The 16,040-nt window shown below is 39.6% G+C and overlaps 1 protein-coding gene across 1 annotated transcript in view; it reads left to right on the top strand.

Moving 5' to 3' along the window:
- col24a1 (collagen type XXIV alpha 1) overlaps nt 1-15,102 on the top strand; it is an 87,276-nt gene extending 72,174 nt beyond the window's left edge. Inside the window, exons 44-60 of the mRNA XM_085138859.1 lie at nt 147-200; nt 760-813; nt 1,985-2,038; nt 2,708-2,815; nt 5,001-5,108; nt 5,239-5,346; nt 7,736-7,789; nt 7,901-7,963; nt 8,208-8,261; nt 8,473-8,508; nt 9,419-9,454; nt 10,698-10,724; nt 11,538-11,603; nt 11,710-11,878; nt 11,959-12,068; nt 13,035-13,265; nt 13,645-15,102. Coding sequence (XP_084994985.1) covers nt 147-200; nt 760-813; nt 1,985-2,038; nt 2,708-2,815; nt 5,001-5,108; nt 5,239-5,346; nt 7,736-7,789; nt 7,901-7,963; nt 8,208-8,261; nt 8,473-8,508; nt 9,419-9,454; nt 10,698-10,724; nt 11,538-11,603; nt 11,710-11,878; nt 11,959-12,068; nt 13,035-13,265; nt 13,645-13,791 — 1,479 coding nt within the window. The 3' untranslated portion in view covers nt 13,792-15,102. The remainder of the gene's footprint in view (nt 1-146; nt 201-759; nt 814-1,984; nt 2,039-2,707; nt 2,816-5,000; nt 5,109-5,238; nt 5,347-7,735; nt 7,790-7,900; nt 7,964-8,207; nt 8,262-8,472; nt 8,509-9,418; nt 9,455-10,697; nt 10,725-11,537; nt 11,604-11,709; nt 11,879-11,958; nt 12,069-13,034; nt 13,266-13,644) is intronic.
- Nucleotides 15,103-16,040: the final 938 nt, after the last annotated feature.

The raw sequence follows: 16,040 nt of genomic DNA, 5'->3' as shown, positions 1-16,040 counted from the left end.
TTTTTACTGCAGGTGGAAAAGAGGCCTTTGGGTATAGACATTAATTATGCTTTTGGGCTCCCTCTTTAGTAAAGAACATGAGAATGACGTGTATGTATTATTCACAAATAAAAAGTTACTCATCAAATCTGAAAATTATGTTTCAGGGCTACATCGGTACCCCTGGACCTCGTGGGGCTTCTGGACCACAAGGCCCACCGGTAAGTCAGTAAACAGCTGCCTAAAAATTTACAAAGAACTAAAGCGAAGTTTTAGACTGAAGAAGACTCGTGGATGAGAGCTAAAGAAGACTTAAAGAAGTCTGGTTGCCTTTCAAGCTTAAGACTACCATAACCTAATGGCAGAGAAGCCACACAGCCGTAGCAACACTATTTAATCTGTTGTTTTTTTACATTTACCCACAGTTAAATATCTCTACTGTGTGCTGGCCTTATTGTGGTGATGATAAATATATGAAATATCTAAATGTGTTCTTTCAAAGGGTGACAGATAAGTACGTCTTTAAATCAAAACTTTTTATTCAGTTTGAGCGTGTGATTGTTCTAACAGGAAAATGCCTATTAGATTAGGATCTATACTGTGGGATATACTGTACATGCTGTGGAGTGTTCAAAGTGACACGATTAAGAAGTAGGGTAAACAAGGATATTCCTTAAAATCATAATCTTGCATGTCATTTTTATATAGATCTACACAGCTTGATAATATTTTGCGTGTTTATATTCTACTTACTTTATAGTGTATTCTTCCTTCGCACAGGGATCTCCAGGCTCCCCCGGAGAACCAGGCGCAAAAGGAGAAAAAGGAGCTCCGGTGAGACTTGACACCATTCACATACAGCATAATACAGCTTTTCAATAATGGGAATAGTTTAGGAAATCACTAAATTTGGTCTCTTCTCTGCGTGGAATGATGGATTTACACCTGACAGTAGAAAATGTACAAAACCAGATGCAAACAGATTTAACCAACATCCCCAATTTGTCATTTTTTAGCTGTCACCACAGGAGCATGCTGGTACAGATGTTTAAGCTGCTTGTCACGCTAGATAATTTTAGCTCAGCTTCTGCTTCTGTTCTGCTTACTTCATCGAGATAGAAAGCAGGCGGTTGAAGAAAAAAAAAGGCTTGGAGCAATGAAATTTGGACAGCAACCAGGGAACTGCAGCTTTTCCTCACACCCTGAATGCACCATTAAACTTCTCTAATATTTTATCTGATGTTTATTAATGGCTCGTTGCTTTTTGTTCTCTGATACTTAAATTGCAGATACGTTTTACTAACATGTGCTACCTTGAACTAACAGGTTTGCTTGCTTAGTCTCATGTTCTTTAGAGCCCTCAGTCTTCACAGGCTTTCTAATTGCATAACTATGCATAACTATGATTTCCCTGTGCAACAGCTTTGACGCTCCTTGATCTGGTTCCATACGGCCTTTTGTAATCTTGAAGTGTCACAGGTGTACAGACATGACTGACTCACCACCACATGTGAAACAGCTTGTATAGAAGAGTGATTATATAAGCAGTTCACATACTGTCCAAGCATTTCAGTGGATTTTGCCAAACTTGAGTTCAAATGAAGTTTGTGCAATACCTTAACATGCAACTTGTATTTCCATATGCTTAGAAGCACTGAGAACTTAGCAGCCTGCCAGGAAACACTGGAAACTTTGAGGATCTTCTGTATGCCTGTTTTAGATTAACAGCTTTGATAAAGCATTTCTTAAACAATATCTCTCTGGGACTATGAATAAATCACTGTCACTGGGTTTATGTTTTTAGCTGTTATGGTTTTAAAGTATCCATAAAGGTTTTGAACTGGACATTTCTTGCAACAGTATTCAGTGATTTTCACTCAAATCTGAAACATTTCTCTGTGAAGTATAGTAAAAATCACATTTTACTGTGTAGAGAGTGATATACTAAAACATTTGTGTTTTCTTTTTAATGCACATGTTATTTTTCATGTTTATGTTTTTCTAGGGTTTGGCTGGAAAGAAAGGAGCAAGAGGTCTGGTTGGAGCTCCCGGCATTGAAGTAAGCATCATATTAGCTCAATTAAGTGAATGGCCTAAAGAGAAGCAGCCGCCCCTTTACATTAGCTGAGAACCTTCTGCATTATCAAATTATTGCATATGTCTACACGGTTCTCATTCCTGTAAAAGAAAAAAAATCACAAGATCAACAGTGATCATTGAGAAAATAAACAGATGTGAGCTTTAATTTAAAAAAAACTTGATAAGCCAAAACCCAACATGAAAATCAAACTATGAGGAAGGCACTAAAGACAAAAGTAGGACATCTGGGAGCAGATGATTACACAAAGAGAAAGACAAGACTAGACATACAGTCTTAGGGATGACTGACAATGAGACACAGTTGGAAATAAACAGGCAGGAAAGGAACAAAGACGGGAGACAGAACCCAGAGCAAGACACACAAGAAAACCAACCTTCAAAATAAAACGAAGTAACTGAAAGACAAAGTAACTGAGAAATATGAAGACAGAGAAGACCAGGATGAATATTTTATTGTAATTTCTAACGATCCAGCTGGTGGACTTCAGTGCTTCAGGCTAAGCATCAGAGGAAGAATCACAGGTGTAAATATAGTCACGAGATTATTGACGGAAAGTGATGTTTTACGAAAAGATTGATGGCATTTTTAAATGCCCCTCAAGCTGAAACTGACACTGTCATTTAACAGGGGCCGACTGGTTTACCTGGGCTCACAGGAATGAAGGGTTATCCAGGCCCTGATGGCCCCCCGGGACCAACTGGCTTAGCAGGACTTCCAGGAAAGCAAGGTCGACAGGTAATCGGTGACATATAGACAGCAGCGTTTCCTTGGTGTTGGGATTAACATTATAGCAAAAGCTAACTACGGTAGTCTTAAGTAATTGATTAGCTTTCTATTTTAGGCAATTCAATAGACTCACATTAATGAAATATATTTAACAAGCAGAGTTCAGTTGGATGTTTTTTCACCATGAGCACTGTTAATGTCGGTCGCAGAAGGAGTCGAAAGACGTAGTTGCACAGCTAAACTGTCAACAGGGGAGTTCCTTTACTGGAGACTTGTGGTGTGCTTTGGAAAGATACCACTGCAGCACCACAAAAATCAACAAATGGGACTCGTGGAATTGCAAGTGACCAAAGGTTTACTCCAGCTCCTTCCATCTGTTATTGCATGAGTGGGACTGGAGACTTGGACTGATCATTCAATGTCTTGTTTGATTTGATTGGCCTCTTCATTTTGGGCCTCTCCAAATATGTATGCAGCCAAAGTGGACTGGGATTACATGCGTGCAAAAGTCCTTTTAGCCAAGTTGGAAAGCCGAGTCCTACTGGTCTGGCTTTCATTTAGATAATGTTGTATGAAAGTCTAGTGAGGCTAATTTTAGCCATTGATGCTTTTCAGATGAACTAAAACTATACAGTTTCTTATTGGTAACACCCCCAACTGCACTTGTGTTGAAAGAATGTGAATAATCCCTTAAAATTATATCTGTCTAATTTAAATATAGTAACATGTCTTACATTGCTGTGTAAAAAGTGATGCAATGATTTGACATTGCATCACTTTTCACTTTCAGCTCCACAAGAAGGCAAATTTTCAGGTCTGCTGCAGTAGAGGGCCGTTGTTGTTTTACTTGATAAAGGACGTTCTTCGCTCCTTAACTTCAAGTCTTTAAATCAAACTGCTGCTTAAAAGCGGTTGATTCTGAGTCTTGGAGAAACCCTTTCAAATAATTTTCAGCTTTTCTGTGAATCAGTTTCAGTTTTTCACTCAAGCTGCCAAGAAAAAACTGTCAGGTTTCATAAATCCTTTTGTCGTTATCGTCTTTGCCCTTTGTGCCTAAGTTGGCACAAAATTCACTGTGACATCATAAATGACATTTTTGGAAATAACTTAACAATTCATGCTCATATTAAAAAAAATCACGACATTAATTTCTAATATGACAAAATGATGAACCGATTATGCATCACATGCCGAGTACCAGATGTCCATGGATGTTGTTATCTAGGTTTAATCTGGTCTGCCATTTGTGACATTTACAGACCCTCTCGTGTGCAAATTAGTTGAAAAGTTAAAATCCGTCTCTTTCGGGCTCAAATTCAACAAATTTATGTTTACCCTCCAAGTCATTTTCTTTTGATTAGAAGTTAAAATGATTTCTAAATGGCACATAGCCCCTTTTACCCACATTCCTGTATGCGGGGAAAGGTGAAGGGTAAATTGTTCAGACCTTGGTTTATCTAAGGGTCTGCCAACACCTGCATACTGTGGGTTTCATCCAGTAAACCACTGGTGGTGTAATTCCACCGAAATTCCTAAAGTATCCTGTCTCTTCACTGTCAGCCACATGTGAGGCAACAACTCGCTGAGTGTGTTATTCTAAAATCTCAGGCTCCCTGCTGCCTCACCTACACTGCTGATGGAGCAGGAAACCACTGTGGTCTACAAAGTAAAAAAACAACTCACTAACAGGTTTTCTGGACAGCCTTTAGACATACGGTGTTGAGAACCCGTGTTCTAAAATTGCTTCAACACAACAATTTTAGAATTTTGTTTATATAATGAAACACTGGAAATAGTGGTCATTGTACTCAATAGCAACTAATTGTAGTAGATGTCAATATTTACCTTCAGTAAATAACCCTCTGCACTAACACTCAAGTTCCAAATGATTTTTCCAACATGCATTTATACACTTGTGTTTAGTTTTTGCAGAGGACTATGCTTGTGGTTTTGTCTGCTTTGTCAGAAGTTTGAGTGTCATTTGTTTAATAGCAACATTTAAACAGAAGAGGCACCGATAAGATAGACCTCAAATTTGTCACTATATATGTCATTTACTATTGTAGAGTAGTGTTTTAAACAGTGGCATAATGTTTTGCGGATTTTGTGTTGTGCCTTTTGAGGAAGCACACTAACTTTAGTACCTTTTTAACTTTGGCAAAGATTTGTTCAATCACCTCTTGTGTGTATGTAGGGTCAGAGGGGCTCAGTGGGACTGGAAGGGCCTGCTGGACGGCCAGGTCCAATGGGAGAACTTGGACTTCCTGGACATTCTGGAGAAAGGGGACCGCCAGGTCACAAGGTGGAAATGTTAATCATTATAAAGACCCATTTTATTTGCAGAGTTTTGATAGATGAAAGTCATCTCCAGTGAGATGAAATGCTACTGTGACATGCACCTAAACTGTTTAATTGACCTTTTATTGGATCAGGGAGAACCTGGCCTACCAGGAGACAGGGGGGGCCCTGGACTCAAGGGCATGAAGGGAGCTGCAGGTGACCAGGGAAAGAAAGGAGACCCAGGACCCAAAGGGTTGTCTGTGAGTACAGTATTTTAAGTCCTAAAATAGAAGTCAATCTTTAATAGTACTTGAGAACGTTTGTTGTAAACTGTGTGGTAGTTCTGTGATTTATTATCAAAGTTTTTACATACAATTAGGCCTATATATAAAAACAGCTGTAATTCCTTAACAGTTAATTTAAAAACTTTAGTTAAACTCTTTTTAAGATAATTTAAAGCTAAAATTTGCATTTCAATCACATCTTGTTTGTTTGATTTAAAATCTACTGCGGTGGTGCACAGAAACAGTCTCAGTGTGCAAAACATTTGGCTCTAACTGTTTGTTTGAGGATCAGTTCTGTTCATCATGGACAGTGTTTAGAAGACAGGATTATGACTCTGATGCAGGACAGGACTTAAACTTAAAACAGTGTTTATTGCTGGTGTTTCATGGGTAAAACAAAACAATAACAGAGGCATTAGGGGGCTCATTGCATTACACAGCAGGTAATTAGGGAGACTGGAAACACTGGAGAACACAGCTGAAACTCCTTTGGGAAAGCAAGACAAGGGAAACAAAACTACACACAGTGACCAAGAGACGAGGGACTATCAAAGTAGGACAGGAAGTAATCAAAAGATGAGAATATCAAATTCTAAGACTTCACAACGAGGCACAGGGGAGGCAAGAAGTGTGATAACGGATGGGAAGCACAGACACATAAAGTAACTAAATGCAGAATACTCGACACAAGAGGACAAACACAGAGGGAGGAATAAACAGCCAGGAACAAGGAATACAACAAAATACACTAAATAAATGAACTGTAACCCCTAAACAAACCAAAAACCAAAACTTCAAGCTCCATCAAACTCACAATGCTGGGGCCCAGGACCAGGATGCTGTTAGCTGAATTCACATTTAGAGACAGTGCTACAAAATCAAATTAACTAGCTCCATCGCATAATATTAAATCAAGATACAATACAGATTTTTTAAAAATTCTATGCCTGACACATTTTTGTAACTCTTTAATCTTCACATTTGTACAGTTTTTATTTCAGACTGTGTGTTTTTCACAGATACTTGTCATGTCTTTTTTTCATGTACCCGGTAGAGTACATACATTACTTTCCACTGGAATGCACTTGTTGAAATATGGCTTCATAAGCTAATATACATTCTTTAATACCTCTCTAAATATAGCTTCAGGGACATATGAAGCCAATCTTTGGTGAGGTTTCAATGTGTGCCTGACACTTTTCCAACCTGAGTAGAGTAACAAATTATCTGGGCGAGACTAGGAATGGAAACATTCCGCCTCGTGAGGCCAAGTTATGTAAGATCCTCACACTCCAGGGACCTGAAAAAGAGGTGCTCCGCTTTACTTATGTAACTCCCCGAAGAAGAAAAAAGAAACAGCATTTAATCCCTTGCTCTCCCCTCCCATAGTTATCTCCACTGATGCTCCTGAAACTGAGAGGAGACTCAGACCCTTGGGTCAGATCCCTTTACACATTTTAGTCAATAGAGTCTCTGGGCCAGAGTCACCGGTTTCAAAGTGGAGCTGTCTAAAGAATGTGGAAGACTGGCTGTACAAACACTGTCTGCCACCCTGGAAGGCATGTGTCTAGATCATGTGAGTGTGTGCACTGAGACTGCCACAGATTGACAGAAAGTCTTGTGTGTGTGTTCTTTTGAAAAAGAAAAGAAGGGTCTTTATAAGGCTTGCCTAGTGTCCCTGTTGTGTCTGGTATTAAAACTGGGTGAAAAATCAAGTAAAACAACCCCACCTCCACACACACACACACACACACACACACACACACACACACACACACACACTTGCCTTTTATATCTTAGTAAGGACATCTAATTGACATAATGCTTTCCCTAGCCACTTACTGTTACCCTAACCATCAAAAATGCCTAACCCTTAGCCTAAACCTAACCATAACCTAACTGAAGCCCTGACACTAAAACCACATTTTGTGCCTCAAAAATGCCTTCAGACTTATGGGGCCCAGAATTTGGGCCCCATAAGGGACTGTTGGTCCCCACAAGTATTTTTGGTCCTCAAAAGATGTATAAGTGTGAACACACATGCACAAACATGCTATATGTCTTTACCTATTGTATGTTCAGTATATTAAATAACAAATATCAAGTTCCTTTCTTCTCCATTGGAGAAGAAAGAAATAAACAACTTATTTTCTATTGTCCATTATCTCCAATAATAAGTGTTGGCTTTATGTTTTGCATGTGTCTTAAGACCTATTTGTCTTAGGCACCCACCTTTATGAGTAAATCTCCGTAATTCTACTGAGGATATTGTTGAGAGATTTGCTGTCAGCCCCGATTACATCACATAACAGATTTTTTTTAAAAAGAGCCATCTTTTGCATATTGTGTTTTTTGTTTTTTATAGGGGGAAACTGGAGATTTGGGCATGATTGGTTTACAGGGCTTACCAGGACCTAAGGTCAGTGACTGAGTGGCCAACATGTATTAAGAGCGTATAGAAAAACGATAAAAAAATAACAGGAGAGTAGGTTAGAATAAGAAATAACAAATATCTTTTTCCTTGAAACAGGGGCCAACTGGTGATTTAGGACTGAGAGGTTTCCCTGGTCCTAAAGGTCCTATGGGTACTTTGGTGAGTTTAATAGAAACTGAAATAGGACCAGGTAGGCACACAATGGTGCTTTCTTCAGAAGTACTGCTTTAAATCAAATCCCACCCAGGAAATAACTTTCAGAAATATAAATACATTTTTGTTTTGTTCCCTGTTGTCAAAGTGTTTATGAAGAGAACATGAATGTAGACACATGTGCAGTACACCTTGAAGGCTTTATAGATGTTTTTTACTGCCTTTTCAGCAATGTCACTGTTTGTTCCAGGGCTTCACTGGACCTCTAGGCCCTGAAGGAAAAATGGGTCCAATGGGAAAACCTGTAGGTTTTTTTTTCTCATTTTGTGTATGTGTGTGTGTGTGTAAGACTTGTACAAAGAAAAAGGAATTATTACACGCTGACATTCAGACTTTCACTGTATGTATTCTTTAATTTCCAATAAAGGCAGTTAATTTCTGGCCATGTTGATTGATAATACAGATTGGAATACAGTGCTGTATGTGTCTTTATGCTATGTTATCCTTTTTTGCAGGGGCCAAGGGGTCCAAAAGGAAACAGTGGTGAAATGGTGAGATGCAATCAAACCCTTTAATCAAAACCTGGAAAGTCTTCTGTATTATTATGTCATGATTGCACTCTGCCAAAGTGTCAAACATTCCTGACTGAGAAACACTCGGTTGTCTTAGCGGCCACCTCAAAGCAGTTTGTGCGTGTAAAAACAGAGCTGTAGATGATGAAAGTTACATGAATGTGAGCTAGGGTGTAGTGGTAGTTTTGTTTATACGGCTTTCTTAAAGTGTCGGTGCTGTATGACACTTTAGGCTAAGGCTATGGCTGAGTCATAATGAGCATGCTCTCCCGGAGCGCAGTGTGGGGCCCTCTTGTGTAAACAATGCTGAGGAAGTGCCTTGACAAAATGTTAGCAGGGAAAGCCACAGTGTAATCCACACAGTCACTTCTCGGTTGTGGTAGTTAGATTGTCAGTTCTTTGCGAATCCCTCTGCATTTCACCCTACCACACGCAAACACACTGTACTCGATGGGCCTCTAATCTTAGGCTATACTCGGATGCTGTTAAAATGTGCTCACAATATGGTATGGATATAAAGTGCTTGAGATTCCACTTACAGACATCATGAAGTTCAGCTGCACCAATGTTTTGTCCCTAGTCCACCAGAGGGGGCAGTATGTGTGTAATACTACTGTCGCTCTACAGAGCATCTCAGAGAAGGATTCGATTCGATTCAATTCAGTCCAATTCAATTTTATTTATACAGCGCTAAATCGCAACAACAGTCGCTTCAAGGCGCTTGAAGGAAGATGAATCACAAATCTGTTCCATTCTGTTCACTGTGAGGCTGCACTTATTTAATCTATTTTATTTTTCGTCGTGTGTGTTATTTATGTAGAAGTTCTGTGTGTATCGTAATCATTTTAGCCATTTTAACGCTTATTTTCTATGTGCCTGACTCTTTCAGGGGCCTCAGGGACCACAGGGAAGCCCTGGACCCAGAGTAAGTGCTAACTACACTATCACTTTACAGAATGATTCCTACTGTATACACAGAACTACTGTATATACTTCACTGTTATTTTGGATTATGAACAATTATGAATGAGAGTTTTCACAGGTCAAATATACAGAAGTGCAAATGTTTTGAGTCACCTCTCATTCCTTTATATTTTATTAGAAAATAAGAAATAGATGCGAGGATTTATGGAAATGTGCAAACATGCATGGAAATATAGTATGAAAGGCAAAAACTCAGTTTGTGTGCTTTATTCTTCAGCACACTTTGAACTTCATAAAGCTTCTTGAAGAACATCCAAAGCTCTTCTTTGGATGTTGGCTGCCTTTCTTTCTGTTCTCTGTTGAGATGATCCAACACTGCCTCAATAATGTCGAGGTCTCTGGGGAGACCAGTCCATGTGTGATTGACATCATTGTGTCATGTTGGCAGCATGTTTGGGATCATTTCCATGCTGAATAAGGTCAAAAAGCTTTAGATAATCAGATGCTTTCCAAATGGTACTGCATGGTAGATCAAAATATCTGCCTCCACCATGTTTTACAGTTTGCTGTAGACGCTCCCTGTGGTACCTCTCTCCTGACTTTCTCCCCCTACATATTGATAATGATTTAGATTCAAATTTGGTGTTGCCATTGATTTACTGTCACAGGTCTTTGTTGGATTTTGTCCGGTTTCTTAAGGGCATAAGTTTCAGATACTATGTTAAATTAATTTCTTCTTGTTCTTCTTCTTCTTGTTCTTCTTCTTCTTGTTCTTCTTCAAAACAAATTGTCTTTTGGGGACGGCAACAATTTAAAATTGGTCTATACATAACACTAGATGCTTCTTTGATGCTTTAATGATTCAACAAACAGACAAAAAATAACGTCAACAAAGCATTCCTCCAAAAATGTTCAAGTGCAAGAATTAGACTAAAAATAAGTGAACAAGCAGCCAGTGTCGAAAGAAAACTTCTGAAAGATTTACAGAAAGCCTGGAGTCCAAATCTGTCTCCTTGGAAGCAAAATGTAAAGAAGTGAGAAGTGACTTCAGAGAATCACATGGCGAGCTGGGGTTAGGGCAGTTCTGTGGTTGTACACTCTACCATTTTCCTGCAGTGTACATTTTCTTCACAGAGTCCATTGGCACATACATGACAAACCAAAAAGTGAAATGATGGCAACCACAATGAGATCATTTCTGTGTGTGTGTTACTCATTTTGTCCTTTTCTTTCTACCACCCCAGGGACCCCCTGGAGCTCCTGGTCCAACAGTAAGTATTTTGTGTAATGCAGACAAGATTGCCTAGACAGCAGGAGTCTTGCTTTAATGTAAAATTCAGATGTTGTAATGATGTACAGTTCTTGAATATATATTACCTAGCCTGTAGGTATTTATATCTCATTGTGGTTGGGGGGGTAAATGAGTTACATCTCTCTCTCTTTCTTCTCTTCTTTCCTGAAACCTAAGATGTGTGCTTTTTCAAGCTTAAATAAACGTTTTAGTAAAAAAGAAGTAATACAAGCCATTTTTTTCTGAGTGGCAGGGTATGAATGAACCAGGACAAGCACCTGTTTCCTGTCTTACTCTAGATGAGCCAACAAATGGTGTATGTCAATAATAACTAAGATCCCTGTGATTGTTTTTTCAGTAGCACTGACAAAGCCTTTTCTGGCATGGCTACTCTTGTTTGTCCCAGATATCATGCAGCTTTCTGCTCTCTACATGACCTTTTCCTGTTCAAACAGTTCCAAGAACCCCCTAAACAAACGACTCAGCTGCCTTTTTTGTGTACACACATTCAGTGATCGCTGTGGTGTTTATACTAAGGGGAATTTGTTAATTTTCCTGCAGCCAAAATCAAGAATTTGGCTGTTTATTGATCCAAGACTTATTTTTCTGCCCTTGTGTGGTGTTAAAGTGTACACTGACGCTGTTAAAGTTTTCTCACTAAACTGGACATGTTTTTCTGCTGCCATATTTACTTTAATCAATGAGCGAGCTGACAGATTAAAATCTTTCAGTTTAATAATGAAGGCACTGAATTGTTTTCATTGAACTGAATATGTTGATTCTTAATCCACAGAGGGTGTTATATGACGACTTAGCAGTCTACAGTCCATCCGCTTCCAATGATGCCCTGAGGACTGAGGTGAAGCACTTTATAAGGATGGATAGAGAAGTTATGGATTAGTAGATTTGTGAAGTCAGGTTAAAACTTGAGAGTTCACAGTGTTATCATCCTCGTACTTAACTAGAGTTTCCAGAATATGGAGATGAGCATGCCAGACCAGAATACGGAAGTACTTAAGACTCTACAGTATTTGAGCAGTGTGATCGAGAGCATCAAACAGCCTCTCGGGACAAAGGAGAACCCAGCTCGTGTCTGTAAAGACCTGCTGGACTGCCAGCACAAGTTAAAAGACGGTGAGTGTCTTCACCCATACATGGAAGACACTATTTTGCACAGGTAGCAGGTCTTAATATTAATATTCTTCTCTTTTCAGGTTGGTTCTGGGTTGATCCAAACCTGGGCTGTACGTCTGATGCCTTCCAGGTGTTCTGCAACTTTACAGCAGGGGGACAGAGTTGTTTACATCCAGTGTCAACTGATAAGGTAACACTGAACGAGTGGAAAAAAAGGACACTTTTACTCTTACTTTAGACCAGGGGTGGGCGACTCCAGGCCTTGAGTGCTGGTATCCTGCAGGTTTCAGATATCATCCTGGGTCAACACACCTCGATCAAATGATTAGTTCATTACCAGGCTTCTGGAGAACTTCAGGACATGTTGAGGAGGTAATTTAGACATTTGAATCAGCTGTGTTGGATCAAGGACACATCTAAAACCTGCAGGACACCGGCACTCAAGGCCTGGAGTTGCCAACCCCTGATTTAGACTATAGTATTTAACATTGACAGTACAAGAAAAGTTTCAATTTGATTCATTTAGAGTTAGTTTTAGTTTGCTTTACTGCATTATGCTTATATTATTTTACTTTGCACACTGAAACAAAATTATTCACAAAATTATAAAACTATGACAGAGGGTTGTACTTCCTTGTACTCTCTTTAGCCAAGGAGTTCTAGTTTTGTCTCAGCTGAGCAAAGAACACCTTTCTAGGCTGCTTAATCTTTCTCCAGGTTGTCTTTCACATACTTCATTCTAGCTTGAAGGTGTCTCTTCTGAAGAAGTGCAGTGTTTCTTGGTCTCCAACCTCTTAGTCCATTCCTGTGCAGGGTTCTAGTTACTGTCTCCTTAAATACTACTTCTTGACTTGGCTAAGTAACTCACTGCTGTCTTGGCAGTTGCTCTGGGGTCTTTAGACACATTTCTCACTGGCTTTCTTTCCAGATTCTTTGAAAATGTTCACTTCCTTCCTTTGGACAGGGTTGTTCTGTACTGTGTGGCTGTCTCCAAGTTTCTTGATGATACTTCTCACTCCAGTTCTTTGCATATCCATCTCTTGCTTTCTGAGCATCAACAGTTCTTTTTCCAAGTCTAAACTGGTTTGTTTTCCCTTTGACATGATGCTATGGTGTTCACAATCTACACCTTCTGTGCACTTTCTCTCTCCGACAGATGGTATTTGACATAGGAAATGTCCAGATGAAGTTTCTCCATTTACTGAGCAGTGAGGCTAGCCAAAGCATCACGTTTCACTGCCTGAGTTATCAACCCTCCAGCACCGCAGACAGCTTCAGCTCCAGTGGACACAAAGAGAACACCAGGCTTCGGTTTCGTGGCTGGAACAAACAGATGTTTGAGAAAGACACACTACTTGAACCACATGTGCTACAAGATGAGTGCAAGGTAATGTGGTGTTTAAAAAAACGTGCCTTTGTTTTCGTCGTTAGGGCAGTTTGATTTAGTCGTGAGCATTTTCTGTGGTTATTCTTACAGAAACCCGCACATAATTCTGCATATCAATAGGACTGTCTCGTGAAATTGTGACTTGCTGGGACTGAATGTGAATGTGAATTTGAAAATGTAAACTGATATCCTGATGATATGCTCTGATATATTCTTTATGCTGGTGATAAATTGTTGGTTGTAATTAAATAGGTGACAGCAGAATTTTAAAGAACTTCCTAAAGATATATATATATTTTTGTATTTACTAAAAGTCATTACCACAAATAAATAGAATCACAATCCTTTCCGCTCCCCTCCCCCATTTGTCCTGTTCCAGATCCAAGATGGCAGCTGGCACCAATCACGATTCCTCTTCCATACTCAGGACAGTGGTCAGCTACCACTTGTAGACATAGAGGAATTTCCCACTTCACAAATCAGCAGTCAGCGAAACGTAGAAATCGGTCCAGTCTGCTTCCTCTGATACCAACATCCCTATCATCGAAGCCACTTTTATAAACCACTTAAATCCGCAGACTTTTAAAATTTCCTACCAAAGAGATGCCGGCACAGCAAGGCAGACTGTATCCCTGAGAGCTTATTGCATTTGCTTTAACAGGACTTACTGTGAGACTAACAAAAACCCAACATCGAACGGCAGGCAACTCTACCTGGGAGAAATCAGTCTCTGTGGAACACCCGTGCCAAAGAGGACAGTGTATACTGATATTTATCTAATCAATGTGTAAAGTATTTGTTTAGTTTTCATTCAAAAGGTGCATAGGGCCACTGCATATGGACCCATTTTACTTCCTGATCACGGGGGTAGGGCCTCACATTGCAGCAGCCTGTCCAAAACCCAAAACTCAAACCTGCCATTCACTCATGTTCCACCCCTTCAACTCCCAAACACACCATCCTTGGAAGGGGTCGAATCCAAAGGATCATGCCAGGCCTCTGCAGAGGGCACTGTCTAACTAAAGGTGCAATAGCATATGGAAAATGTGTGTGCTTTAAATATTTCATTGTCCAATCAGAGGCTATATTTGATATTGTTTTTCATTATGTTTTTGTCTTCGGTCCCATCCAGTCGGACCTGTACATCTTGACAGATGGTACTCTACCTCTACCTGCTTTCAAAAATAGTCAAATTAGTCATTTTTACCTTTTGTTTTGTATGTACCGGTTACATCAGAATTTGTTATGTTGTTTGAATGCTTATGTTGATTTGGTCACTTCTAATTTATGAACCATTTTTTGATACACAACATATTTTCATAGCTTTTCCTACTATGTGGTAGTTTCCTCAGGGGAAACCTATCATTGGTGCTGCAACGTTTCCTGTGTATATATTGACAGCATACTTCAATGTTTATTTATAACCTGTTTTTTTCCTTTTTTTGGTTTGTTTTTAGATTTGTTATTATTTTTGGTCACATTACTGTACCACAGTAAGTTATACTCTCAGAGAACTTGCTTACTTGGTCAACCACAGCTCGGTCTAGAGGAGTATTTATGTTTGAAAAGTGTGTATGTGTGCATGCACACCTGTGACTGTGTGTTCATCATACTGCTTTATAAATTCATTCAGAAGTCAAATGCAGCTACGGGAGGACAAAATCAAAAAACCCAGAAAACAGTCATCATACTCCTAAGTTATGTTACCATTAATTAAGTGTAATTATATAAAGTTTGTGGAGGACAAAGTTGGATGCAAATGTGTAAATAAAAAATAATTTTAGAAACAAATAAATGGGACATTTTATCCACATGTGGTTTTGTTACCTTTTTTTTTTTTTTGAATGAAGGACATGCTTGTTGTAAAGAGTGGTGGAGTAATACCTCATTACCAGTGTCAGATGTGCACAATAACAGGTTGAGATCTGCACCCAGAGTGTTACTTAAGTGAAAAATTTCCCCCTAATGGTGCAACCATAAAAATACACTGCTAAAAAATATTAAAGGAACACTTTTTAATCAGCATCAAATCTGGGATATTAATCTGGTCAGGTAAGTAGCAGAGGGGGTTTCAGCTGCTTTGGTGTTAATGAAATTAACAACAGGCACACTAGCGGGGCAACAATAAGATGAGCTGCACAAGAGGAATGGTTTTTATAAGTGGAGGCCACAGGTGATTTCTTTTCCTCATCGTCTCTTATTTTTTCACAAGTATTGCATTTGGCAAGGTCGGTGTCACTGCTGGTTACATGAGGTCATACCTGGACCCTACAGAGGTTGCACAGGTAGTTCAACTCCAGGATGGCACATCGATATGTCCAATGCCAGAAGGTTTTCTGTGTCTCCCAGCAGTCATAAGAGATAAGGAGGAGATTCCACGAGACAGACCGTTTCTCTAAGAAAGATGAAATGGTTGTAGAGGCCCTTAACCCAATAGCAGGACCTGTATCTGCTCCTTTGTGCAAGAAGGAATAGGATGAGCACTGCCAGAGCTACAAAATGACCTCCAGCAGGCCACTGCTGTGAATGTCTCCGGCCAAATTAACAGAAACAGATTTCATGAGGGTGGCGTGTGGCCTGACATCTTGCCGTGGGCTCTGTGCTCACTGCCCAACACTGTAGAGCCCTAATTGCATTTGCCATAGAAAACCAGAATTGGCACTTAATGTTTTTTACAGTTGAGAGTAGGTTTACCCTGGGCACGTCTGCCAGACGTAAAAGGGTCTGGAGAAACTGTAAAGAGTGTTAGGCTGCCTGTAACATCATCTGGCATCT

Source organism: Neolamprologus multifasciatus, chromosome 17 (genome assembly GCF_963576455.1).
Source record: "Neolamprologus multifasciatus chromosome 17, fNeoMul1.2, whole genome shotgun sequence".
Classification (NCBI taxonomy): Eukaryota; Metazoa; Chordata; class Actinopteri; order Cichliformes; family Cichlidae; genus Neolamprologus; species Neolamprologus multifasciatus.
This window is presented reverse-complemented; position numbering and strand designations above follow the sequence as displayed.